The 27,455-nt window shown below is 40.0% G+C and overlaps 1 protein-coding gene across 1 annotated transcript in view; it reads right to left on the bottom strand.

Annotated features, from left to right (window-relative positions):
• Positions 1-323: 323 nt before the first annotated feature.
• Positions 324-27,455, bottom strand: part of Nip7 (nucleolar pre-rRNA processing protein NIP7) — an 85,355-nt gene continuing 58,223 nt past the window's right edge. The window contains exons 5-6 of the mRNA XM_078032595.1: positions 7,288-7,389; positions 324-2,415 (exon numbers count right to left, since the gene is read on the bottom strand). Coding sequence (XP_077888721.1) covers positions 7,336-7,389 — 54 coding nt within the window. The 3' untranslated portion in view covers positions 324-2,415; positions 7,288-7,335. The remainder of the gene's footprint in view (positions 2,416-7,287; positions 7,390-27,455) is intronic.

Raw genomic sequence — 27,455 nt, 5'->3', positions numbered from 1 at the left:
CCTAAAATGTCATTTTCTTCGGATCACTCACAGCCTAATGTAATTTAGGACTCTCCACAATACATTCACGACCTCCTTTAGAAATATTTTCTACCATTCCCTTTATAACTAGGGCATCAGCCACTGACTCCTAAACCTACTGGTTTTGTTCCCATATCCATTGGATATCCCATCCCATATCCACCCAGTTAAGATATCCTCTTCCTCCCAATGCCTACTTACCTGTCCTTTTTCAGAAAACACTCTTGCTGTTCTGAGCTCCATTGAGTCCATCCCCTTAGTATCTAAGCATATACTATTTTACGAAACAGACTATCTGTAAATTTTAACTTTCCAATATATTACATCCTTTATTAGACTGAAACTATGTGAGCAATCCCATATGGTTCTTAGGATCTTCTACAAACTCTAGATTCAAATATCAACATCATTTCAGGAAGATTTACTGCATCACAAGTCCAGTGATAGGCTCTGGCAATAGAAAGGTAATATAAGAAACAAGCTCTCCAAAAGAAACAAAAACATCACACATATGTGTATATAATTCCTAGAACAGAGACACCAAACGCAATGGGACAGCTCTCAAAACATGTTGGTTAAATGATGAATTCACACTAAACCCCAGTGCATGAGGCTTGTGAGAAGGCTATGTTAAAAATGCAGATTCCCTGCCCCATTTCCAGAAACTCTAGTCCAAAAGGTCTAAGTATAGAACCAGAAATCAACAGGTTTTTGTTTTTGTTTTGTTTTTTCCCAGTGCTGGGGATTAAACCCAGTGCCTTGTGCATGCCAGGAACATTCTACAAACTGAGCCAAATCCCCAGCCCAGAAATTAACATTTTTAATAAGGATTTCAGGTAATTCTTACGCAGTTTATCTGTGGAAAGTGACTTCAGTTTTGTGTGTGTGTGTGTGTGTCTGTGTCTGTGTTTGTTTTGGTCCTGGGAATTGAACCCAGGGCATTTAACTACTGAGCCAAGTCTCCAGCCCTGCTTAATTTTTATTATTTTTTATTTTTATTTTTCCAAGAACACAGGTTTAACTTTAGTTTTCCATTTATTTGTGTGTGTGTGTGTGTGTGTGTGTGTGTGTGTGTGTTGCTGGGGATTGAACCCAGGGCCTTATGCATGCGAGGCAAGCACTCTACCAACTGAGCTATACCCCCAGCCCTAGTTTTCCATTTATTTTGAAACAGGGTCTCGCTAATTTGCTTATGGCCTTGCTTAGTTGCTGAGGCTGACTTTAAATTTGTGATCCTCTTGCCTCAGCCTTGCTGGGATCAAAGGCATGTACCACCATGCCTGGCCTGACCCTGTTGTGTTTTTAAAGACAGATGGCCATGCACAGTGGCATGTGCCTGTAATCCCAGTGACTCACGAGGTTGAGGCAAAGGATCTCAGGTTTGAAGCCAGCCTGGGCACTTAGTGAGACCCTGTCTCAAAAAATAAAAAATAAGGCTGGGAATGTAGCTCAGTTGTAGAGCACTTGACTAACCTGCATAAAGATGTGAGTTCAATCCTCAGAATCACACACACAAAAAAATTTAAATGGTAAAAATAAATAATTTTTTAAAGGACTGGGATGTAGCCCAGTGGTAGAGCACCCCTGGGTTAATCTTCAGTACAGAAAGAAAACAATATAGACAGACAATGAAAGAATAGATTGAGAGAATCTCTTGGGTAAAGGGAGAAGTTGAAGAAATAAATTTGAAGTACAGCAAAAGCAAATGAAGGGATGCATTTATAGTGGGAAGAGATTTCTAACTGGCAAGAGCAGTGGTTGGTGTTTCCCCAGGAACTGGGAACCCATAAATAAGATAGTACTCCATTTATTCCAGTTTTTTAAAAAATTTGTCATTTTCAACAAAGTTTTTCCATATCTTTTTATTTCTAAATATTTTGTTTTTTTATACTACAAGTGAAATGATTTCATTTTTCAAACATTTGCAACCACTAAAGAGAAGCATAATTGATTTTGTACACTGACTTAATAGTTTATGACTTAATAGTTTATGACCTTGCTAAGTTCACTTACAGTTCTAGTAGTTGTTTTGTAGACTTCTTAAGATTATCTATATAACAATCATGCTATGCTAACAGAGACACTTTACTTTCCCCTTTCCAATCTGAATGCCTCTGTTTTCCTCACCTTATTGCACTGTTTAGGACTCCAGTCCAATGTAGAATAGAAATGGCAAGGAGATCAAGAACAGCCAGAGAAATGAAAAGTTTTGCTCTGTTTGTGTACAATGAAACGAAATGCATTCTTCTGAAAAAAATTTTAAATGTTAATATAAAAAGAAAAAAGATGGGCTGGGGATGTGGCTCAAGCTGTAGCGCGCTCGCCTGGAGTGCGTGCGGCCCGGGTTCGATCCTCAGCGCCACATGCAAACGAAGATGTTGTGTCCACCGAGAACTAAGAAAAAATAAATAAATGTTGAAATTCTCTCTCTCTCTCTTTCGCCCTCTCTCTCACTCTCTCTTTAAAAAGAAAAAAAGAAAAAAGAAATGGCAAGATGAGCATCCCTGTTTTGTTCCTGATCTTGGGGAGGAAAGTATTCAGTCTTTCAGAATGAATTATGATTTGTCAGTAGATATCCTGTATCAGCTTGAGGAAGTTCCCCTATCCTCCTAGTTTCCTGAGTTTGTTTTATTTTTGTTTTGTTTTTATCAGGAAAAGGTGTTGAATCCTGTCAAACATATTTTGTCCATCAATTGGACTGATGTGATTTTTTTTTTCCTTTACTGTGTTAAGACAGTAGCTTACAAGGATTGGTTTTCAAAAACTTAATCATCTTTGCATTCCTGAGGTGAACCTCACTTGGTTATGACATTAGTCTTTTTTGTAAATTGTTGGATTCAATTTGCTAATATTTTCAAAGGATCACTATATTCACAAAAAATGTTTATAGTTTTTTCTTCTTGAATGGAAGAGAAAACTATCAAAGAAAAAATTTCTTCAATAGTTTTTTTTTTGGGGGGGGGTATACCAGGGATTGACCCCTGGGGCACTCGACCACTTAGCCACATCCCCAGCCCTATTTTTTGTATTTGATGTAGAGATAGGGTCTCACTGAGTTGCTTAACTCCTCGCTTTTGCTGAGGTTGGCTTTGAACTCCAGATCCTCCTGCCTCAGTCTCCCAAGCCACTGGGATTACAGGCATGTGCCACCGTGCCCAGCTTGATGGTATTTTTTCCAAACTTTTTGAAAATATGTACTGAGTAGCTTCAGGTAAGACTGGGTCACTTAATCAGAACTCTTAGCTCAGTGCTTTCCACAGAGTCCTCAGTAAATGCTAACTACTTTGGGGTGTAATTTCTAGATGCTGAAAATGAGACCTTGTTCTTAAGGAAAATTCTGAGGAAGATGGCATTTACATTTAAACAATTTTAAACATATTTAACATTGCTGCTTCATTCACCCCCACTTCCACCCTGGTCCTGGGGATTGAACCCAGGGACACTTTACCACTAAACTATATCTCCAGCCTTTTTAATTATTTACTTTGAGACAGAGTCTCGCTAAGTGGCTGATGGTGTTGGTAAATTGCCAAGGCTGGCCTGAAACTTGGGATCCTCCTGCCTCAGTGTTCCAAGTAGCTGGGATTGCTGGCCTACGCCAGCAAAGCCCACTTTACATTGCTTATTTTACATATTAGATAGTTCTCTCCTGAAGCTGTCCAAGTGTGTACTCTATAATTCATGTGTGTGAGAGACACTGCTCCAGGGGAGTCATTGTTTCCTTGTAGATGATTATACTGCTTTTGTGTAAATAGTGGAATTAGAACAGGGAACTGTTGAGATGAACCCTGTGCATGCTCCTTGTGAACAGAGCAAGAAGCAAGGATTCTGTCCATTTTTTTGCAGACACCAAGCACACCTACTGAGTGTTCTCATACTCTTATGTTGGGGGAGGAGGCATTCTCCTTTCCTATACCAGTAATGAAATACAATGACATGACTCTCGAATTTGTTCTTGCCCTTCTCAAGGTATTATCCCCTGGCAACTTAGTCTCTTCCTTTCTTAAAAAAAAAAAAAAAAAAAAAGTCCAGCATCAAGCTGTCCATTATTCTCTTTCCCTTGCCAGGGTCAGACTGAATCAGCCAGTATCCTGGAGGTATCAGAAAGTTGATATAAAAGTAGGAAACTAAATCTCCAGGATATAGCCTCAGGGAGGGTTTGGTTGCCAGCATGCTAATTGGTTCCCAACCACAGTCAACCAGACCTCTCCAGCCTCTTTTGGGGTGAAACACCATAGGAAATGGACTCTTCTCTAGTTTCCCCCAAGACCATCCTGTTAAGTCCTCCTGCCCCCAGCCCAGCCCAATTTTTAGAAATGAAAGAAACTACTATGAGGACAGCCATTGACAAAGATGGTTTCATTCCTGCATTGGCTGCCTGGCATTAGAACATTGATTCTTCCTCTTTGCAGTGTTTATTGAATAATAATTATTATTATTATTATTTTGATGATGATGATGATGATGATGCATGTGGAATTGGGGATCAAACCCAGAATATTGCAAATGCCAGGTAGAGCTCTACGACTGAGCTACAATCCCAGCCCTTTTTAAATTTTATTTTGAGACAGGATCTGGCTAAATTGCCCAGATTGGCCTTGAACTCTGGATCCTCCTGCCTCAGCCTCCTGAGTAGGTAGGATTATGCACCATCAGATCTGCCTTAGCTTATTTTTAACAGATAGTAAATACATCCATGTTTTGAAAAGTAAATTTATGTGTTTATAAATATGTGTGTAAATAGCTATCTCCAGTTTCCAACTAGTTTCTTATTTATCACCCATATCTCTTCCCTTTTTATACAAAACTTATTATGCATAGCTTATTATACATACTTTGTTTATATTGCTTTATTCACATAACAGTTTCTCTTTGCATGGTGGCACACAACGGTAATCCTAGAGATTTGGGAAGCTAAAGCTGGATGATTACAAGTTCAAGGCCAACCTGGGCAATTTAGCTAGCCAGACCCTGTCTCAAAACAAAAAGCTAGACTCCCACTCCTGTCATCCCAGTGGCTGGGGAGGCTGAGGCAGGAGGATGGAGAGTTCAAAGCAAGCCTCAGCAAAAAGCAAGGTGCCAAGCAACTCAGTGAGACCCTCTCTCTAAATAAAATAAAATACAAAATGTACTGAGGCAGGAGGATCATGATACAAAATAGGGCTGGGGTTGTGGCTCAGTGGTGGAGTACCCCTGAGTTCAATCCCAGTACCCACCTAAAATAAAGACAAAAAGAAAGCAAAAAGGGTGTGACTCGGTGATAGAGTACTTACATAGCACACACGAGGCCCTAGGGTCAATAACCAGTACCACACAAAATATTTTTTTTCATTTCACACTCACAAGGATGGTTATTTTTTTATGTTTATTTTATTTATATGTGGTACTCACAGGATTGAACCCAAGGCCTCAAATGTGCTAGGCGAGCACTGAGCCACAACCCCAGCCCCACAAGGATGGTTATAATCAAAAAGACAATAACAAGTGTTGAAAGATATTCAGAAAAATTGGAACACTCATATGCTGCTGGTAGTAATGTAAGAGTGCCCCTGAGTTCAATCCCTGGTACCTGCCCCCCAAAAAAGAAGTCTGAATTAGTAGTTAGGGAAAGGTCATGAAGAGAAGAAGGGAGTGACTAAAAAGCATAAAAAGAGGGCTGGGGTGTAACTCAAAGGTAGAGTGTTTAGGCCATGGGTGCCCAAGGCTCTGGGTTCAATCCCCAACACCACAAAAAAACAAACAGAAAACAGAAACTTGCAATACCTCTGAGGCGTGGTGCCAATGAGAAAACGGATGCAAAAAAGAAAAAAAAAACTTTGAAATAATAAAACTCTTTTTTTTATATATTTATTTTTTAGTTTTTGGTGGACACAACATCTTTATTTTATTTGTATTTGGTGCTGAGGATCGAACCCAGCACCCCACGCATGCCAGGCGAGTGCTGTTACAACTTGAGCCACATCCCCAGCCCTCATAAAACTCTTTATAGTGGAAAATATTCTTTTTGTTAAAGATAATCTCATACACAGACTAGATGGCTGTCATTGTTTCTATTATAGCCTTTTGGGTAAATCTCACTCTGAAAAAAACATATTTCCATAAACACAGTTTTCTTTAGGCTGGTTTTGCGCTCTGTATATTCCTATTGCCTTTGCTCCATGGCATTATCTAGTCCGTTAAGGATCAGTAGCAAAACACACAAAGCTTCTTAGTGATTTAATTAACCTACCTTTAGTGGAGTTTTTTGTTGTTTTGCAGGGGTGGGGTGGGTAGTATTGGGGGGTTGAACCCAGAGCTTTACCCATGTGTACTATGTCATTGAGTTCTTAGTATATTTTAAAACCAGCTTTAGCCAGGTGCAGTGGTGCCCAGCAGCTAGGCTCAGGAGGCTGAGGCAGGAGGATCATGAGTTCAAAGCCCGGGCTGGGGATGTGGCTCAAGTGGTAGCAGGCTCGCCTGGCATGCGTGCGGCCCAGGTTCGATCCTCAGCACCACATACAACAAAGATGTTGTGTCTGCAGAGAACTAAAAAATAAATATTAAAAAATTCTCTCTCTCTCTCTTAAAAAAATGTTTAAAAAAAAAATGAGTTCAAAGCCAGCCTCAGCAACAGGGAGGTACTAAGCAACTTAGACCCTGTCTCTAAATAAAATACAAAATAAGGCTGAGGATGTGGCTCAGTGGTTAAGTGCCTCTAAATTCAATCCCCAGGAACCCCCACAAAAATAAAAACCAGCTTTATTTAAATATCTTTTTTTTTGGGGGGGGGGCAGGGTACTGGGAATTGGAAAAAAAAAAAAAAAAAAAAGTTCCAGGCCAGCCTTAGCAACCCAGCTGAAGGAGAACTGGGAATGTGGCTCATTGGTAGAGCACCCCTGGGATCAATCCTCAGTACCAAGAAAAAGAAAACATTTATCTGAACTAATGTACTCTTTATTAACCATTGATTCAAGTAGGAACTTCTTGTGTGTGTAGCTAAAGAAGTGAGGTGGTTATGAATTAAGTAATAAGTCACTTAAGTGGTAGCAGGAGAGGAATCAAATTTAAAAAATTTTGAATCAATAATATTCTCACTTGATCCTAAAGTAAAAAAGAAAACAATGAAACTTAAAAGGAAAATATCTTACCCAACTTTTCTACCCAGTTTCCATCCCTTTCACTCACCCACCCCAGATAATCTTTATTGTGTATATATCTTTCCTGAGTTTGTTTTTGCAAATGCAAGTTAGTATTTCTATTTAATATAAAAGATAACAAACAACTTACAGTTCTGCATCTTGCTTTTTTTAACTTAAGGACATATCTTAGTAATGTTCAGATATCAGTGCTTGTCTCACATGCCCAAGATCCTGGGTTTGATCCCCTGCACTGAAAAATAAAAAAAGTTTAGACATTAATGCAGAGAAAACCTCCTTGTTCTTTTTTGACAGTTGCATAGTTTTCCACAATTTTACAGTTTGATATGAATGTGACACAGTTTAACTAGTTTTATGCTGATAGAGATTTGGATTGCTTCCAGTGTTTTGCAATTTCAGAGATTACTGTAATTAATGAACTTGATCTTACATAATCACACACACACAAGAAGAATGGGACTTCTAGGTCAAAGGCATATGCATTTGTAATGTTAGCAATTGCATAAATTTATTTCTCACTAGCAATGCATTTGAGTGCCAGTTTACCCAACCCAACATATAGGTATTATTAAAGCTTTCAAAGTATGCCAATCACATTTGTATCACATTGCAGGGTTTTTTGTTTGTTGGTTAGTTGGGTTTTGGTACTAGGAATTAAACCCAGGAGTACTTTACCACTGGAGCTATATCCCTAGTTCTTTTTGTGTTTTTATTTTGAGACAAGGTCTCCATAAGCTGCTTAGGGCCTCCCTAAATTGCTGAGGCTGGTGGCAATCTTTGGCTCCTCCTTCCTCAGCCTCCTGAATAGCTAGGATTACAGTCATACACCACTATGTCTGGAGTGACTTCTCATTATAGTTATAATTTGCATGTATCTTCTTATGTTTGAGGGTAAATATCTGTTTCTATGGTTTAAAGTCAGAAAGGATTTGACCAATCTTCTACTCAGATAAAGTTCTGAAAAATAATCCTAATGGCCAAGAATTTTCTTGAATTGAGATGAGTTAATTTCTATACGCATGCACCTGACTGTCTTAGAGGATATTCCCTCTGCCTGGATGGTCTCCCCAACCCTAACTTCATGTATTGGTCTTATTCTAATCTAGATTTAAATGCCAGCACCTAAATGAGGCTTTGGCTAGTACCTCGTCCTAGTGGCCACCTCTCTCTTTTAAAAAAAAAAAATTAAATATTTTATTAGTTGTTGATGAACCTTTGAATCGAACCCAGTGCCTCATACATGCTAGGCAAGTGCTCCACCACTGAGTCCTAGTGGCCACCTCTCTAACGCATCATTCTATTTACTTTCACGCCATAGAATTCATGGCTACATGATATTTTCTGACATATGTGTCAACTGATCTCTGTGTTCACTATTGTATCCTCAGTGTGTGATATTGTGCTTGGCACACAGTAGGTACTTAATAATCATCTATTGAGTAAATAAATGCCCAACTTCTGGAATGAGGGGAAAGGGTGAAATTTCTAAAGAGAGTTTTTTGATATTGGAGTGTGGGAAAAGAATTTGACCTTGCTACTGGGTTGAAAATGCCTACAGGCAGCCCTACTGCTTTATTTCCAGAGCATTTTAATTTTGTGCTAACTCTGAGCTGTGGACGTGAGACCCACCCCCGGTTAAGTTCAGGTTAGGTTTGGGACACTGAAATATTTTCTTTCATCCATAATCACTGAATCAAGTCCTATAAATCAAATAGTTAAGACGCAAAACACAAACAAGGTCATAATTTGTTTCTTCCTGCCCTCTGTTTTTCTTGGCATGAAAAAACTCAGGGTTTTCCAGACTAGAGATGGGTAATGACATTGGAGGGTGATTCATTGAAAGTGGTCTAAATAACTGGCCTTTTATTTCTTCTCATTCTTTCCCCTTATTGTCCCAACTCATGTAAGGAAACACATTGAATAAAATAGTTCTTCTGCTGATAAAGAACTTTCCATTGACTCTTTGTTCATTTGCATCTATATGTTCCCAGAATCAAATTCTTGGAACTGAACGGACTAACATGAGAAAGAATAGATGTGAGGGTATTTCTGGTAGAGAAGGAAGGTCAATGGCCCTGACTAGTGGAAATCTTGTCTCTTCCCACCTTTTCTTACTGAAGCTGCCTATCAAGACCCTGGCCACATAAGCAGGAGGCAGGTATGACTATGGGCAAGTCTGACAGCCTCAGTTCTTCATCTGTAAAATGGGTGCCATCATACCAGACCTTCTCTAACAAGCATCATTACTTTCATCTGAGGCCAGGAGAAAGGGAAGTGGTAAAATCAAAAAAGCATTTAATAGTATATATACACCACAATATTAAGAGAAACAACAGAATATACTATTTTTATCTTCTACACTATGCACTTCTATATTATTTGAATTACTTGTATAAAATTTTTACAGGAATAATGAGCCAGGTAGGGTGGCACATTCTTGGAATCTCAGCAACTCAGGAGGCGGAGGCAGAAGGATCATAAGTTTGAGGTCAACATGGACAAATTAGTGAGGCCTTGTCTAAAAATTTTTTGTGGATTGAACTCAGAGCACATGACCACTGAGCCACATTCCCAGCCCTATTTTGTATTTTATGTAGAGACAGGGTCTCACTGAGTTGCCTAGAGCCTCACTATTGCTGAGGCTGGCTTTGAACTCGTGATCTTCCTGCCTTAGCCTCCTGAGCTGCTGGGATTACAGATGTGCACCACCATGGCCCAGCTTGCCTAAAAGTTTTTGAAGGGCTGGGGATTTAGGTCTGTGGTAAAATGTCCCTGGGTTCAATCACCAGTACTTAAAAAAAAAAAGAAAAGAAAGAAAGAAAAGATAAAAAAAAAGGGTAGAAAAAATATTTAGAAAAAGTTTAGACAGTAATAAATCAAAATGCTAAAAGGTAGTTCAAGAGTTGAGAGTCGTAGTTAATTTTACCTTTCACCTTTATGTTTTTCTATATCTTTTTAGTTTTTTCAAAGATCATACATTCCTTTTGTATTTTAAAATAATAATAAAATGTATTTTAATTTAAATTGGTTTGTGTGTCCCAATCTCCTGCACATCTCTGTGGAAATGAAACAATTTATTTTCTAAGAGGTGGGCACAGAGGATAAAAGTGGGAGGAGAGAGGTGGGGGACAAATGTGACTATGATCCTGGTCAGATGAGGCTATGGAAAAATACCAGGGATGCCACACCCTCCACATGGCTCTGCTGAAGTCTAATTTGTGTGTGTGTGTGTGTGTGTGTGTGTGTGTGTGTGTGTGTTTTCCCCTACCACCTGGTCCTGGGGATGAAATTTAGTGTCGCCTCTGCGAGGCAAGCAGCTCTACCACTGAGCTGTATCCCAGGCCACTGTTGAATCACCTCTGTGTTGTTCCTGCCTGCCCCCTATCATATGAAATAAAAGTTTGTTTCTCCTGCTGATATAAGTAAATCTAGCTTCCGTGCCTTTATTGCAATTTACCTCTGAGCACTCCACTGTTCCTGTGAGTTCCCTAGGAATTGCTCCTTGCTCTTGTGACCTTAATAAGAAAGGGGGAGAATAAGAGGGTGAATCTGTGGGTTGGTGGTTCTTGAGGATTTTTTCTTTTTTGGTACTGGGAATGGAACCTAGGGGTGCTTTACCATTGAGCTACGTCCCCAGTCCTTTTAATTTTTTATTTTGAGACAGGGTTCACAAATTTGCTTAGGGTCTCACAAAAATTGCTGAAGCTGGGGCTGGGGTTATAGCTCAGCAGTACAGCGCTTGCCTCACAAACGTGAGGCACTGGGTTCGATCCTCAGCACCATGTAAAGATAAATAAAATAAAGATATTGTGTCCATCTTTAAAATTGCTGAAGCTGCCCTTGAATTTGTAATCCTCCTGCCTCAGCCTCCGGAGTTGCTGGGTTTAGAAGGATGCACCAATGTGCCCAACTTCTTGTTGACTATAGGGGTTCAATTAATAGCAAGCCTTCTCCCTTCCTAGCTCTAAACTAATTGAGGGAGAAAAGAAAGCCAGAAGATGAATTATCTTCCAATAAAGGCTATAGGTTGGAGCTGGGCATTAGTGATGCACGCCCATAATTCCAGAGGCTTGGGAGACTGAGGCAGGAGGATCATGAGTTCTAAAGCCAGCCTCAGCAATTTCGAGGGGCTCTAAGCAGTTTAGGAAGACCCTTCTCAAAATAAAATATATAAAGGGCTGGGGATGTGACTCAGTGGTTAAGCTAACCCATGAGTTGGCTGAGTGTGTGTGCTAAACAAACTTCCTGTTTATAGGGGAGTTTTGGTATCAGGGATTGAACCAAGGGGATCTTAACCACTGAGTCACATCCCCAGCTCCCTGCTTATTTCACCAGCCCCAGGCAATGACAGAGCATGCTCCTTCCCAGCATCCCCCACCTCCACCCCGCCAAAATTGGGAATGACCCAGGACCTCACGCATGCCAGGCCAGCACTCTACCATTAAGCCCCCTCCCAGCATTTTGATCCTAGAAGCCCAGAAAGAGGAGGACACCGAGTGGTTCATGCCCAATTTTTCTTAATACCCTCCTTCTCCTATGTGCAGGATAAAAGGGTGAAGAGCAGCCTGGGTTACATTGGTTCATGACCCTCCACAGTGAAGGAACTATCTGCAGTAAGAGGAAGCATTTTCCTCTCCAAAGCCCATACTGTTTCTTGGATTATAGAACATTATAAGACTGTGAAGCAAGTTATAAACAGTCACTATCTTAGGGGCTGAGGTTGTGGCTCTGTAGTAGAGCGCCTGCCTGGCATGTGTGAGGCACTGGGTTCTATCCTCAGCACCACACATAAATAAATAAATAAAGGTCCGTCAACAACTGAAAACATCTTAAAAAAATAAAAATAAATAAAAATAAACCACTATCTCAGAAAAATGCACCTAGGCACTGTGTTATGGAAATAATTGCCTGTCGGCCTTTCCCTTTTAGGAGCCCCAGCTTCTGAGAAATTGTTCTTACTCCATTCTGTGTGAAGGCAGTAAGGCTGCCTACTACCTAATCCTACATAATCAGTATGTTCTGCCTCCCTTTGGTGACAGGATAGGCCACGTGATCCGATCTACCCAATCAGAGAAGCTCCTTTATTTGGCCCTTTTGTTTCAGGAATCAGGCATGATTTAAGGAAACCAACAAGAGAGTTAAGCAAGGTGGGGGCAGTTAGGGAAGACTACTGCTTTAAGAATACTAAAGTGGAAAAGAAAGAAGGCTGGAGCTGTATCTGCCAAGTGGAAAGATTCAGTCTGAAGAATAGAGCCCAACAAAGCAGAAAGGTGCCTTAAGGACATTATTGAACACTTGCATCTAGTCACAAACGAAATCTGGTGTCTTGGTTACAAGAGCCACTAAATTCGCCTTTTCTTCTTTTAAACTCCCAGCTCAAGTTAGTGTGAGGTGGGGTCTGTTCTCTGCAGCGCATACTCACACACAGAATTTGGCCTCCCTCTCCAAGGAGTGCTCAGACTGCCACAAACCTCCCCTGGATCTTATGAGTCCCTTCTCTTAGTGGTGCCCATTATAAGTTGAAAAACTGGTCAAGTATTCTAGAATATTCTAACAGATTTGGTTGCTGCATTTGTAGCAGCAATACTTGCCTCTTCACATCTGCTCTCTTTCAGCTTGTCCACAATTTGGAAACCATAATGAAAATATAGCTTGGAGAATGTACGGCTTAAGAAAAGACAAATCACAAGATGCTTTCGAATGCAGGAAATGCTAGAGAAAGAGTTTATTTACCTGAGGATGGAGAGATTAAGTTCGACTATCCTCTTTTTCTTTAGATGTAGTAGATGAGAGTTGCGATGGGAAGAGGAGAAAGAGAATCCCACCCAAACCAAAGAGGATGATGTTTGGGCAAGTTAATCCGAATAAAAGCACTAGGAAGGGGCTGGTGGGGGGGGTGGCTCAGTGGCAGAGCACTTGCCTGTGAGGCACTGGTTCAATCCTCAGCACCCACATATAAATAAGTAAGCAAAATAAACGCATCGTGTCCATCTACAACTTAAAAAAAAAAAAAAGTGATACATGTCACTTGGAGAAACACCATACACTTAAAAAAAAGTGCTAGATGGGCTGGGGTTGTAGCTCAGTGGTAGAGCACTCATCTTGCATTTGTGAGGCCCTGGGTTCGATCTTCAGAACCACATAAAAATATTAAATAAGATAAAGATACAATTTAAAAAAAAAAAAACACTAGAAATTTGATGCAAGGGGCTGGGATTGTGGCTCAGTGGTAGAGCGCTCGCCTAGCACATGCCAGGCCCTGGGTTCCATCCTCTGCACCACATAAAAAATAAATAAATAAATGAAATAAAGGTATTGTGTCCATCTACAACTAAATTTTTTTTTAATTAAAAAAAAAAGAAATTTGATGCAAGATATTAGGAGAATCTGTGTGATAATAATGCCTTTTTTTTTCTTTTGGTATCCTTATTGAACTTTGGGTGCTTAACTGCTGAGTCACATCCCTAGATCTTTTTTATTTTGAGACAATGTCCATGCTAAGTCGCTTAGGACCTTGCTAAATTGCTGAAGCTGGCTTTGAATTTGTGGCCCTCCTGCCTCAGCCTTCTGAGTCTCTGGGATTGCAGGCATGTGCCAACCCCACCCAGCCTAACCTTATTATTAAGCATTTCCTTTGAGCTAGATGTTGTACACTAAGCATTTTACATGCATTATAGCAATTCTAGGTGATGGGTACTATGCTTACAACCATGTTACAGATGGTAAAACTGAGATGGGTTAGGAACTCGCCAAAGGATCTTCCAGTTGATGGAGTCAAGATTTGACACCAGGGCCATCTGAACCCTGTCTTCCTAACCACCTTGTCCTTCCTCTCTAGTTTAAGACAGGTTTAACTCTAGCTCTGTCACGTGCTAATTAAGTAACCTTGAGCAAGTCATCCCCTCAGCCTGTTGCCTCAAGTGGAAAATGCAGGGATTATACAAAATCACTTTCCCCACTCCCTTTCAACTCTAACTTAATTCCAAAAGTTTAAAGATCTCCAGTGCCCCAACTAGGATTTGTATTCTTGAGGGTTCCTCCCCTCCACCAAGACCCTATCCATTGGTTTTCCCATGGATTCAGGATAAAAAATCTCCTTGGGGTTATGTACTTTTTTGAAATAGATTCAAAGGCAGAGGAATTGGAAAGCCTTCTTCCTTGCTGAGTGAATCAGCATCCCGTGAGCACAGGTGACAAGTTCTGACCCGTCCCTTCACTGTGTGATATAAACCCAAAGGTCATGGCTCTGAACTTGAACCTGCTTTCACTTCTTCCTGCCTTTTTGTGGGTTTTCTGATAAGGTGCTCTAAGTCAGCTGTGACACTGTTTTTCTCTCCTTGTGTACACAGTCCCCAGGGCATACTCTCTGCCTGCAAACTCCCCAGCTGCTTCCAGCTCTCCCTCTGCCCACAGCCCTTTATTGCTGCATTCCAACAAATTAGCCATGTGACAGAAGATTATTTTTAACTTCAATAGAGCAGCTCCCTCTCTTAATATATCATGCTTGGCCCACATTCCCTCGGTGAAAAGGGCAATAGCGGCTACTTCTGAGAACTTTTAATTACTTCAATTGTTTGCAAAACTCTCTTAGAAGCTTGGGAAAAAAAGCTATTTCTTTCACCTTTCCCTTCCAGTCCTCTTCTCTGGTTTTCTTACTGGTTATTTATTGTTGAATTCAACCTTGGAACTTACCAGGGCTCCCCAAATCCCTCTCACCCCCTGCCCAGCTGCTGCCTGTTTTCCATAGAAGGGTTTTTTAAAGTTCAAATCCAACTGGGAGAGAGAAGGGAAGGCAAGTGGCAGAGTGGCAGAGACCCCCCCACTTCAGTCCTATACAGAACCCCAGCAGACAGCAGGGTGGGGGTGACTGGAGGCATCAGCAGCACTGAGCATTAAGTATTTCCTAGGTCTCAGACAATCCAAGAGGTCGTAATAGTTGGCCTTTGACACTAAAACTGGGCCTTCTACCTTTAAGTCATCTACACAGAATCATGAACATCTCAGTTGCCACTGGATGAACCAAGGCCCTTCTCCAATTTTCCTGAATTTTCTAAACTCCAGATACTTCTCAAATCTCAGGAGGCCAAGTGAGCAGTATGACAAAAAAGTTATTGGGATTATATCTCCCATCTCCACCTAGAAGGTAGACAGAGTTACATTCAAGTATCCAGAATTGAGAAATGTATAGTTTCTGATGCCTGAGTTTTGCAAAGTCATTCACACAGGTTATAATAGTATGTGTATCATTCCAGCTGTTTCTCTAGTATTATATATATTGACACAAAGTGAACTGTAAAAAGATTCAGGGTATAGTGGTGCATGCCTGTAATCCCAGCTACTCAGAAGGTTGAGGCAGAAGAATCACAATTGACAATTTAGCAAAACCCTGTTTCAAAATAAAAAATAAAAAAGTGCTGAGGATATACTTCAGTGGTACAGTGCCCGTGGGTTCAACCCTAGTACCTTGGGGTAGGGGTGAGGGATTATAAAAATATTATTTATAGCCGGGGGCTTGGTGGCACATGCCTGTAATTCCAGCCACTCAGGGGGCTGAGGTGGAGGATTTCGAGTTCAAAGCCAGCCTCAGCAAGTCGAGGCACTAAGCAACTCAGTGAGACCCTGTCTCTAAATAAAATACAAAATAGGGCTGGGGATGTGGCCCAGTGGTCGAGTGCTCCTGAATTCAATTCCAAGTACTAAAAAAACAAAACAAACAAACAAAAAAAAAGATAGTTTATGTGTGAGTTGTGTGTGTGTGTGTGAGAATGGGTACAATTGTGTGCTGGTAAAAGGGAGGAAAGAATGTTGCAAGCAGTGGAAACAGCACATGAAAAGCTGTTAGGTAAGAAAAAGCACAGTGTGCTGGGGGAACTGAAAAAAGGTCGTTATGACTGCCATTTTGACTGCCATTTACAGGCAGCAACACAACTTAATTAGGACCATACAACTCAAGTTTTTTATGTTTTTTAAATGAGGTATATTTACATAAAATGTCAACATTTTAAGAGTTCAGATCAATGGGTTTTGTCAAGTATAGTCATATAATCACCACCCAAATCCACACTGAACTTTCCCAGCTCCTCAGTACCCTTTTCGGGTCAATGGTGTCCAGCCCCAGGCAACCACTGTTCTGATTTCTATCACCTAGATGCATCTTGTCTGTTCTTGACTTGACAACATATAAATAGCATCACACAGTGCAGAGTGCTTTCTATTGTGTCTAGCTTCTTTCTTCCTTCATCATGTTTTTTGAGATTCAACTCTGTTTTTCCACCAGTTTCACCCTATGTAGAACTTTTCGGTTAAGTTTAGCAGGAGCCAGGCATCTTGGCCCAGGCCTGTAATCCCAGGAGGCTGAAGCAGGAGTATTGCAAATTCAAAGCCAGCCTCAGCAATTTGGCAAGGCCCTAAACAACTAGTGAGATACTGTTTCAAAATAAAAAATAGAAAAGGGTTGGGGATATGCCTCTGGATTCAATCTTCAGTACAAAAAAAAAAAGCAAGAATAAGTAAACTAGTAAATTCAGGCCAAACTAGGACAATTTCATTAATGATAGATTTCCCCAGAGAGGGCTATAGTCAGCTGCCACAAACCTTGATAATGCTATTTAGACATGGCAAGGTGCTTTTGATTAAAAGAAGTTGACCACATGCACTTTACTGATTGACTCATTATTCTGCATTGAGAAGTTTATCTTGCAAATAGATATATTCACACATGTGTGACATGATGTTTGTGCAAGGATGTGAATGCATTATTTGTGAGAGCCAAGGATTAGAAACAAATTATATCTATCATAAGGATCTGATTAGATAAATCATAATGAATCCAATGGAACATTTCACAGTCATGAAGAACACCCCACTGTTAGAAAGTTCCTTATATTTTGAAATGAGATGATCAGAGTGAAAAAAGCAAGATGCAGAATTGAATATTTTCATCTAATTACTCAACGATATACTTATTGAGCAATTGCTATGTTCCAGGCACCTCTATGTGCTGAGGATACATTCTACAAAATAAAATCTCTTTCCTTATGTGGCCTCCATTCTAGTGGCAGGGCTGAGAGAGAAAAAAAATTTAAAATAACACTACACTACATAATGTATAAATGAATCAAAACTTTATATAGAACCCCATAAATAGAATAATTTTTATGTTTTTATGTATCTGTTAAATTTTTAAAAAATTTTTATCATTGGTATTTTGTGATTGTTGTTGTTTGTGTGTTTGTGGTGCTGGGGATTGAACCCAGGGTCTAGCACATGCTAGGCAAGTGCTCTAGCACTGAGCCACATCCCTAAATTTCTTAAAATTTTTAAATGAAAAATACATTTGTATAGTGTGCTATCATTAATGTAAAACAGAAGAATAAAAGAGAGAAGAAAACATAAATTTGTTTTTTTGGTATGTATAAAATTTCTATTTTAGAGAAATATTGTAAAAACTGGTAGAACTGGAGAAGGAAACAGGGAAGCCGGGCCATAGATAACACAAATTTCACTTTACGCTTTTTACATCTTCTGATTTTTTTGAGATATGTGAATGCATGACCAAATCCAGAATTAGTGAATACAATTACAGTTTTTTTTTTTTTTTTTTTTTAAGCTGGAAGAAGTAGTTGGCAGTATTTCCAAGCACCTGGGCCTCGAATTATGGGAAACGCCCCACTGTTTTTGAATCAGGACAGGAGGAAAGGGCTGACTTCCAGCTGTCACTCACTGAAGTCATGAACCAAAGCTACAGCATCACTCTAGTAAGTAAATGAGGCACCAAAAGGACAGAAGGAAATCAAATCAGTCTTGGGCATATACGTTTTTATAAAAGGCTTAGACAGCTCCTTCCTAAATTTGCATTCATATCAGGAGAGAATCATTTCAGGAAGCGGGAGTTCCTCTCTTTAAACCACTTTGGACCATCCCATTCTGGTATGAATCTCACAGAGCCAAGCTCATTTATGGGGAACATCTGTGTGGGGGAAGAGTGGTGATAAGGGCCATAATAAAAAGATCACATGAAACGGAACTTGGACACCTTCTCTTTTTTCCCAGCTTCCCTTGCATTGTTCATTTGTTTGGTTATACAGGAAGGAAGGTCTGTGAAATCTTTATGAGTGATTATTTGGATTTATTCATGTGATATGAAAGTGGTATATAAAAGAGAAACCTGACTGAAATGTGCTTTCTTTGTCAATGTCTGAGTCCCAGAGTTGTTGGATGATGGTTTCATGATAACTGTGTCCTTGTGGCCTATGGTCACCAAAATGGTGGTGGGGGGGTTGGCTTTGAGTAACAATTTTATATAATTATTCATCTTTTTCTTTCTTTCTTTTTTTTTTTTTTGTGATGCTGGGGATTGAACCCATAGCCTTGTGCATGTGAGGCAAGCACTCTACCAACTGTACTATATACCTAGCACTCCATAATTATTCATCTTAATCCACAATAAATTACTCTCCTTAAAAATCTTATTATTTTCTTATATTTTGGTATCGAGGGGGTTCCTGGAACCAATACCCCTTGGATATGATAAATGATTGTATTTCTATTTATTCTTTAAAATTTATCAAATGTCATATAAATTTTGTTGTATTCATCATCAAAAATAAAGGAAGTCCAGGCTCAGTGGTGCATGCCTGTAATCCTAGCAGCTCAGGAGGCTGAGGAAGGAGATCACCAGTTCAAAGCCAGCTTCAGTAAAAGTGAGCAACTCAGCTAGATTCTCTCTCTAAATAAAATATTTAACAGGGCTAGAGACGTGGCTTAGTGGTTAAGCATCCTGGGTTCAATCCTTGGTACCAAAAAAACTAAAAAATAAATAAATAAATATATATATATTAATAAAAATAAATAAATAAATATATATATAATAAAAAATATATATATATAATAAAATATATATATATATATATATATATATATATAGAGAGAGAGAGAGAGAGAGAGAGAGAGAGAGAGAGAGCGCACGCACATTTTAGCCTAGTTAATTTGTGGGGGGAGGTACTGAGGATTGAACTCAGGGGAACTGGGCCACTGAGCCACATCCCCAGACCTATTTTTTTTTTTTTAATATTTATTTCTTAGTTTTCGGCGGACACAACATCTTTGTTGGTATGTGGTGCTGAGGATCGAACCCGGGCCGCACGCATGCCAGATGAGCGCGCTACCGCCTGAGCCACATTCCAAGCCCCCCAGACCTATTTTGTATTTTATTTAGAGACAGGGTCTCACTAAATTGCTTAGTACCTTGATGTTGCTGAGGCTGGCTTTGAACCCATGATCCTCCTGCCTCAGCCTCCCAACCTGCTGGGATTACAGGCATGCACCACCTGGCCAGGTTTTAGCCTAGTTAATTATTGATAGGAATGACAAAAAAGTCATAATATACAGGGCACCTACTATATGCCAGATATGCTAGATGCCTTACAAACCTCATATCATATCTCACACAACCTACTCCCGGTAAAGACTCGTATTAACATTTTACAGATGAAGGATTTGAGGCTCAGAAATATTAAATACATTAACCAAGGACACCCAGGCAGGAATTTAAACTCAGGTCTTTCCAACTCTAAAATCTGCATTCTTTGTGCTCCTTCCCTGTGGTGTGAGCCTGCATTGTTATTCAACTTGGTTTTTTAGCTGTTTCTGGAATGTTCAGCTTGCAAAAGAATTCACCCCCCTCCCCCTTGGGCTGTCTGAGTCAGGAGCTATAAATGGAGACATCTCCTTACTACTCTCTTCATCTACTAACCCAGCCAGTTACCTGTTCATGCCAGGCTCCTTGAACACACTGGTCCATGGACAAGGCTTGGGTATTAGATGATTCCTGGCAAATCATCTAATCATCCCCAGAAATTGAGTTCTTTGTTTCTGTTGAGTTATGACCAACCTCAAGGAGATTACCACATAGTATTATGCTGCAGTTTGAACATACTGGTTTGTAAAAACCAATTATGAGGTTGAGAGAATAGCTTAGTGGTAAAGTACATGTCCAGCATGCACAAAGCCCTGGGTTCAATCACCTACACTTCAAAAATGCATACATATGTACACACATACATATATACATTAAAAAAAAAAAAAAACTGGGCAGGGTGGCATACACCTGTAAACCCAGCAACTCTGGGAGGCTGAGACAGGAGGATGGCAAATTTAAGACCAGCCTCAGCATCTTAGCAAGGCCCTAAGCAACTTAGTTAGATCCTACCTCAAAATAAAAAATAAAAAGGGTTAGAGATGTGGCTCAATGATAAAGCACCCCTGGGTTAATTCCCAGTACCAAAACCCAAACAATCAAACAAAAAGAAGCCATCCTGAACTCCTTTCATTCTTAAAAGAATTCAGAGAGGAAGAGACTCTAATTATTCCCAACTGACAGAGGAAGATACAATAGTAGATGTTGGAGAACACGGGATGGTGGTGTTAGTAGTTAGAGCACTGCAGTGGAGAGGAATATTAAGGTACCACATGTATCATAAAATTATTCAGTATGTAGTCTTTTCAGATTGGCTTCTTTCACTTAGTAATATGCATTTAAAGTTTCTCCATGTTTTTTTCACAGTTTCTTTTTTTTATTTTGAGACAGTCTCACTAATCTGCTGAGGCTAGCCTTGAATTTGAGATCCTCCTGCCTCAGCCTCCAGGGTAGCTAGGATTACAGACAGGGATGTGGCCACCACACCCAGCTGTTTTCATGGTTTGATAGTTCATTTCTGTTTAGAGCTGAATAATATTCTATTATCTGAAGTGCCACAGTTTATGTATTTACTTACCTTCTGAAGGACATCTTGGTTGTTTCAAAGTTTTCACAATTCTGAACAAAGCTGCTTGCTATAAATGTTCATATGCTGACTTTTGTGTGAAAATCAGTTTTCAACTCCTTTGGGTAAATATCATGGTGAGTGATCATTAAATTATATGGTAAGAGAATGTTTAGGTACTGGTGATTGAACCCAGGAGCCACATCCCCAGTCTTTTCTTAAATTATTATTTTGAGACTGTGCCTCACTAAATTGCCCAGGCTGGCCTTGAACTTGTAGTCCTCCTGCCTTAGTCTCCTGAGTCAATAGGATGAGAGGCGTGTACCATCATGCCTCTCTCAAGTATGCTTAGTTTTAATAAATAAACAGTCAAACTGTAGCAAAGTGACTATACCATTTTGTATTCCTATCAGCAAAGAATCGAGTTCTTGTTGCTCCACATCCTCACCAGCATTTCATGTTATCAGTATTCAGGATTTGGGCCATTCTAACAAGTGTATGGTGATACTGTTGTTTTAATTTGCATTTCCCTAATAACATAATGTAGAACATTTTCTCTATATATTTATTTGCCATCTGCATATCTTCTTTGTTAAGGTGTCTGTTCAGGTTTTTTGCCTCCCCGCTTTTTTTAAACCAGGTTGTAAGTTTCTTACTGTTGAGTGTTAAAAGTTATTTGTGAGGCTGGGGATGTGACTCAGTGGTTAAGCATCCCTAGGTTCAATCCTCAGTACCCCCCCAAAATTTATTTGTATATTTTGGATAAAAGTTCTTTATCAGGTATGTGTTTTGCATATACTTCTTCCCAGTTTATGGCTTATCTTCTTGTTCTCTTCACTGTGTCCTTCACAGAGCCTAAGTCTTTAATTTCACTTTTATTTATTAATAATAATTATTATTATTACTTATTTATTTTTTAGTTGTTGACAGACTTTTACTTCATTTATTTTTATTTGGTGCTGAGAATCGAATCCAGTGCCTCACACACACCGGGCAAGTGCACTTTCACTGAGCCACATCCCCAGCCCCTATTATTATTACTATTATTATTATTTTGGCACCAGGGATTGAATCCGGGATTGATTAGTCACTGAGCTATATCCCCAACTTTTTTTTTTTCAGTTGTTGATGGACCTTTATTTTATTTATTTTTATGCGGTGCTGAGGATCGAACCCGGTGCCTCATACATAGTAGGCAAGCGTTTTACCACTGAGCTACATCCCTAGCCCTCCTCAACCTTTTTTATTATTTGTTTTGAGACAGGGTCTCACTAAGTTTCTTAGGGCCTGTCACAATGGACAAAAGATGTGACATCTGCAATGAGGGGAGAGATAAAGAATGTTCATGTGCTTCTGCCCTTTTTAATATTTTATTCACTCAAATCACTTAATTCGATTTCACTCCATAGATTTTTTGTTTTGTTTTGTTTTTTTAGTTATAGGTGGACACAATACCTTTACTTATTTTTATGTGGTGCTGAGGATTGAACCCAGGGCCTCACACATGCTAGGCAAGCGCTCTACCATTGAGCCAAATCCCCAGCCCACTCCATTGGTTCTTAATCAAGGAAATGACAATCCTTGATGTTCTGCACTGCAATCGACATAATCAATTCACAACAAACAATTCTAGATTAATTCATTCACAGCAAATAATTCTAGATTAATTCTAAGTACTGCAAACACTTAATCATGACAGGCTCATAACAGACAGTCCCTCTGCATGCTAACTTCAAGTGTCAGATCAAAAGTCTCAACTCTTAGTCTTTAAGTCCAGCAGATGCACACTCACTCAGACCATGGTGATCAGATCAGGAACCAAGGCAGGTTTCTCCTGGGGTGGAGCTGACAGCTGGTCAAGGAGAGGTCAGAGGGAGAAGTTGTGGCTCTCACCAGGGTCAAGATGTAGCTATAGAGTTTGAAAGCAGTGAGAACAACACAGATGTTTAGGCAGACAGAAGAGTTGGGATGTCAGTCCAGGTCCTCATCAGGCTCTCAGGCTTGTGTGTATCAGTGTCGGCTGGCTGAATGTTCATTTGCTCCAATATTTATATCAAATTTTGGGGCTTTTAACCTCCCTTTCAATCCCTATCAGCTGCCACCAGACTCTCATTTACCCTGGGGTTAAAACATCTGGTCTGGTCGTCTCCACCCTGATCTTTTTGCCTGTCTCTCTTATCTGGCACTTTTCAGAGACTTGAGTTTAGCAGGGTGGCGAGAAGTGACTTGTTTATGCCTGAGGGCCATACTGGAGGGCTCCATTAGGCCTACCTGGTGAGACTGCAGATTTCAAACTGGAGTTTTAAAATGGAGTTGTTTAGGCTCAGGCCTAATGTCATGCTGACAATGTCTTACTAAATTACTGAGGCTGGCTTTGAACTTGCAATCCTCTTGCTGCAGCTTCCTGAGCTGCTGGGATGACAGGCATGTGCCACCTAAATCATTAATTTTAATGAAGTCTAGATTATCAATTACAGATGCTCCTCAACTTACCATGGAGTTACATCCTAAATAACGCATCATAAATTGAAAGCTTCAAAATTTCTAAGCTTCCATCATAGCTGTTGGCTCCAGAATCACATGATCTCTGCCTGATTAGCACCAGTAAAATGGATGCTTCACATTCTGCCTCTCTCGCCATATAACTCATAGTTCTAATGTCTCACACAAGTGGAACTAAATCACAAACAGAACAGTAGCTCCAAGAGTGTTTGAGAAGTCTAGTATTTAGTTTTCCAGCTTCTATAGTTCAGGAAGCAAGACAAAAATGGGGTTAGAAAGGGTTTTGAGCAAGTCAGTCCAAAGCGACTGCCATAACTTGCCAGGTGCTGAGTCTTGTGAACATGCCTGATCTCATTTCATTCTTACAAGAATCCAGTGAGGAAGAGACTATAATTATCCCCAACGAACAGATGAGGACATAACAGTAAAAGTTGGGGTGCATGGGGTAGTGTTAGTAGGGCTTTAGAGGATTAAAAGAGGATGCCTTTAAAGAAAGAAGTAAAGACAAGGGACAGCTGCCTAGAGGAGTTGGGGTGGAAGACAACAGCCCACAAAAATAAGCATCAGTTCCAAGGTGACAAAGGACAGCCAGAATGAATTTGAGAACTTGCAAGTATTCCTGCCAAAGAGATTCCAGAGTCCCTGCCTATTCCATAAAGCCATGCTGCCCCTAGTGGGAAGAGCCAGAACTCTTCAACACAAGACCTCTGGACACCCCTGGTTGCATTCCCACAACCCTATTGCATCTGTGATACAGAACACAGGCAAAAGTAAAAAACTCATCAGGGAAGGCTTCCGGGAGAGGCGTTTTCAGTAGGCTAAAGAAGAGAGGCACATTATTAGTTCATGTATGGCTGTGAGAGGGCACAGGGTTTCAGATGAAAGAATTCACACACTCTCCTGCCAAGACTCAGAAGCCGAACTGGGCAGCCACTGTAGCATTGCAAAGCAATGCCCTTGACTAAAGATGAAAGAGGTGAGTCAGTGTTTGGGAAAAAACAATAAACAAACTGGTGGGGAAGGGAATTGGTTTCAGAAGGAGATCATGTGAAAGCCCTTATTGTGATTATTTTTTTGAAAATATCAGTGCAGTACATAATGAAATTCAATTTGGAGCAGTGTGACTGTCTCAGACAGTAGGCCCTGGACATTTTCTAACAAATTATCCATGTGATTCTCATACCTGTCTTGATTTCCCATCCTGACATCCATTCCTGGTCTCAGTTCTCCTTCCCTGGGACCTAATCTAAGATTCTGGAATGTGGGAGTTGGACTCCCTTGTAGCATCATTCTTTTCTGGAGACATTACAGTAGAGTCAAAAGATAAGCCGGGTATGGTGCTGCACACCTGTAGTCCCAGGGGCTCTGAAGGCTGAGGCAGGAGGATTGCAAATTCAAAGCCAGCTTCAGCAATTTAGGCCCTTGGCAACTTAGTAAGGCCCTGTTTCAAAATTAAAAATGGACTGTGGATGTGCCTCGGTGGTGAAGCATCCCTGAGTATAATCCGCACTACCAAACAAAACAAAAAACAACTCTATCTGAGGAGAAATAAATCTTAAGGAAGTGTGTCTTTTGGTGATGGGAGACTTCAGAATAATTTGAGCAACGGGTGGCCATATTCCAGAAATGTGGTTGTATGAATGATTCTTATTTTGTCTAAGCTTTGTTAAACAATATTATTAACTAAAATTTGGGTTTGTTTTGTCTTGTTTTGTTCTGTTTTGGGTACTGGAGATTGAACCCAGGGGTACTTTACCACTGAGTTACATCCCTCTGGCTTCAAAGTTGAGTTCTGGTTGCCTTAGCTTCCTGGGTTCTTGGAATTACAGGCGGGCACCAATGCACCTGGCCAGTAATTACCTTTAGTAGAAATTATTAGTATTCCCATTTTACAGACGAGGAAACTGAGGACTAGAGGTCCTATAGCTAAGAAGTGGGGACTCCACAGTCCAGGGATTTAACCTTCCAGTAATGCTGCCCTGTTTATTCACCCTTACCTATGTTTCTTTATTATTTTTCACATGCTATCATGTTATATTTGTTTATTTGTTGGCTCCTCACTCCTTCAAAAATGTGGGGGGTTTTTTTGGTAGGGATTGAACGCAGGGGCACTTAACCACTGAGCCACAACCCAAATCCTTTTTTATTTCTATTTTATTATTTTGAGATAAGGTTTCCGCTTATTTGCTTAGAGCTTCACTGATTTGCTCAGGCTGGTCTAAAACTTGCAATCCTCCTGCCTCAACCTCAAAAACTCTCTTAAGCACATGCATGATCCAGTCTAATTCATCTTTTGACACTTTCACCCCCAGCATACCTGACATAGTCTAGCAAGTGCTCAATATATATGAGCTAGAGGCAGGATTGTGACACAATAACCATTTATTTTATATATATACAATCAACTACTTCTCACAATAGATACTCACAGCTTGAGGAAAACAAGTGGATGAAATGAATCTGCTCTCTTTATGTAGTATCAGGGTCATGTGCAAGGGTCTTGGAGCCAGGTATGGTTTTGAATCCTGCCTCAGCCACTTATTGGCAATACAACCTTGGACAAATGTTAATAGTTTTAAGAATTTAAAGGGCATCTGTGGAAAGAGTGCAGCTATGAGAGCATAAGGAAAAACTGTAAAAGTTTATGATTCCGATAGTTACAATATATATACTGTATGTTTTCTAAAGGTGGATGGAGGGTGAGATTTTCAAAGAGCCCAGCTTCTTGCTGGAGTAGCCAGAGCCCTCTCACCCTCTCCGGCCCCTCCTGTTGAGCAGTAAGAACAGATACTTGTGGTTAAAAGTTAACTTCTGTTTATTTCTCTACAACTGCCTGCTGTTTAATTTGGCTAGCCTGGGGAAGATTCTTTCGTAAGCCTGTATGTAATTTCTGAACACCAGACCTACGACCTTTATACACATGCTAAACATTTATAGAGTGGGAGAGTACTTTTTCTCCATCAGTGAGTTGAATAAATACCAACGCATCCCCCCACCCCCATCCCCCCAAAAGTATTCTTTGATCTGCACTAAAGATAAACTGGTAATAATTCATTCTGATCTGCTAAGGGTTATAAAGCAGATTCTTTGATAAAGCCAATTAATTTCAGAGGGCACTGGGGCTTGTTGCTTCCTGATGCTGATTTTGATTTGTAAAGCCTTAGTATTTCAGAGATGGAAAGAGAACTTTTAAGACTATTTTATTAAACCTTCTGAATTTATCAGATTACAAAACCAAGCTTCAAGCTAGGTATAGTGGCAAAGCCTGTAGTTCCAGCAAACATGGAGGCTGAGGCAGGGGGATTGCCAAATTCAGGCCAGCATGGGCAACTTAGCCAGACCTTGTCCCCAAATAGAAAATAAAAAGGGCTGTGATGTAGCTCAGTGGTAAAGTTGCCCTGGATTCAATATTCAGTTAACTAAAACAAACAACCCCCCCACCACACACACACACACACACACACACACACACACACACACACACACACACCATGCTGCATAGAGGAAAAGGCAGTTTAGACTCAGAGAGAATGTTAGTAAAAGAATCATACAGAAAATGTTTTGTTACAATTCCTACAGTATTCAAAAATTTCTGTAGTTACTGCTTTTTGTTCCTTGTGATCCAATGATCCAAGGACGACAATATTTTCAACCTTGAATTGGAAACCTGTGGACCCTAATCCTCAGCTTAGCATTGACGTCAGAGATATTTGAGAGTCACTGCTGCCCCCTGCTGGAAATTTAAAACCTCACAGGATCTCAAGGTTATATGGGATATTAATAGTTTAAAAATTAGAAAAGCAATCATTCTTTAGGTTAAAATTTTAAACAGCATGAAAGGGTGTAAAGAGAAAAGCAAAATATCTCTCTCATCAATTCCATTTTCCAGTTCTAGTTGTCACTAAAAATTTTTGAACGTTCACAATTTTTCTATTAATGTATAAGTATATATATGTGTGTGTGTGTGTGTAAACTTTTTTTTGTGTGTATAACTTTTGTATACAAATAAGACAATATTGCACATAGTTTTATA

The sequence above is a fragment of the Ictidomys tridecemlineatus genome, chromosome 15 (assembly GCF_052094955.1).
Source record: "Ictidomys tridecemlineatus isolate mIctTri1 chromosome 15, mIctTri1.hap1, whole genome shotgun sequence".
Lineage (NCBI taxonomy): Eukaryota > Metazoa > Chordata > Mammalia > Rodentia > Sciuridae > Ictidomys > Ictidomys tridecemlineatus.
Note: the sequence above shows the minus strand (reverse complement) of the source record. Positions and strands in the feature narration are given on the sequence as shown.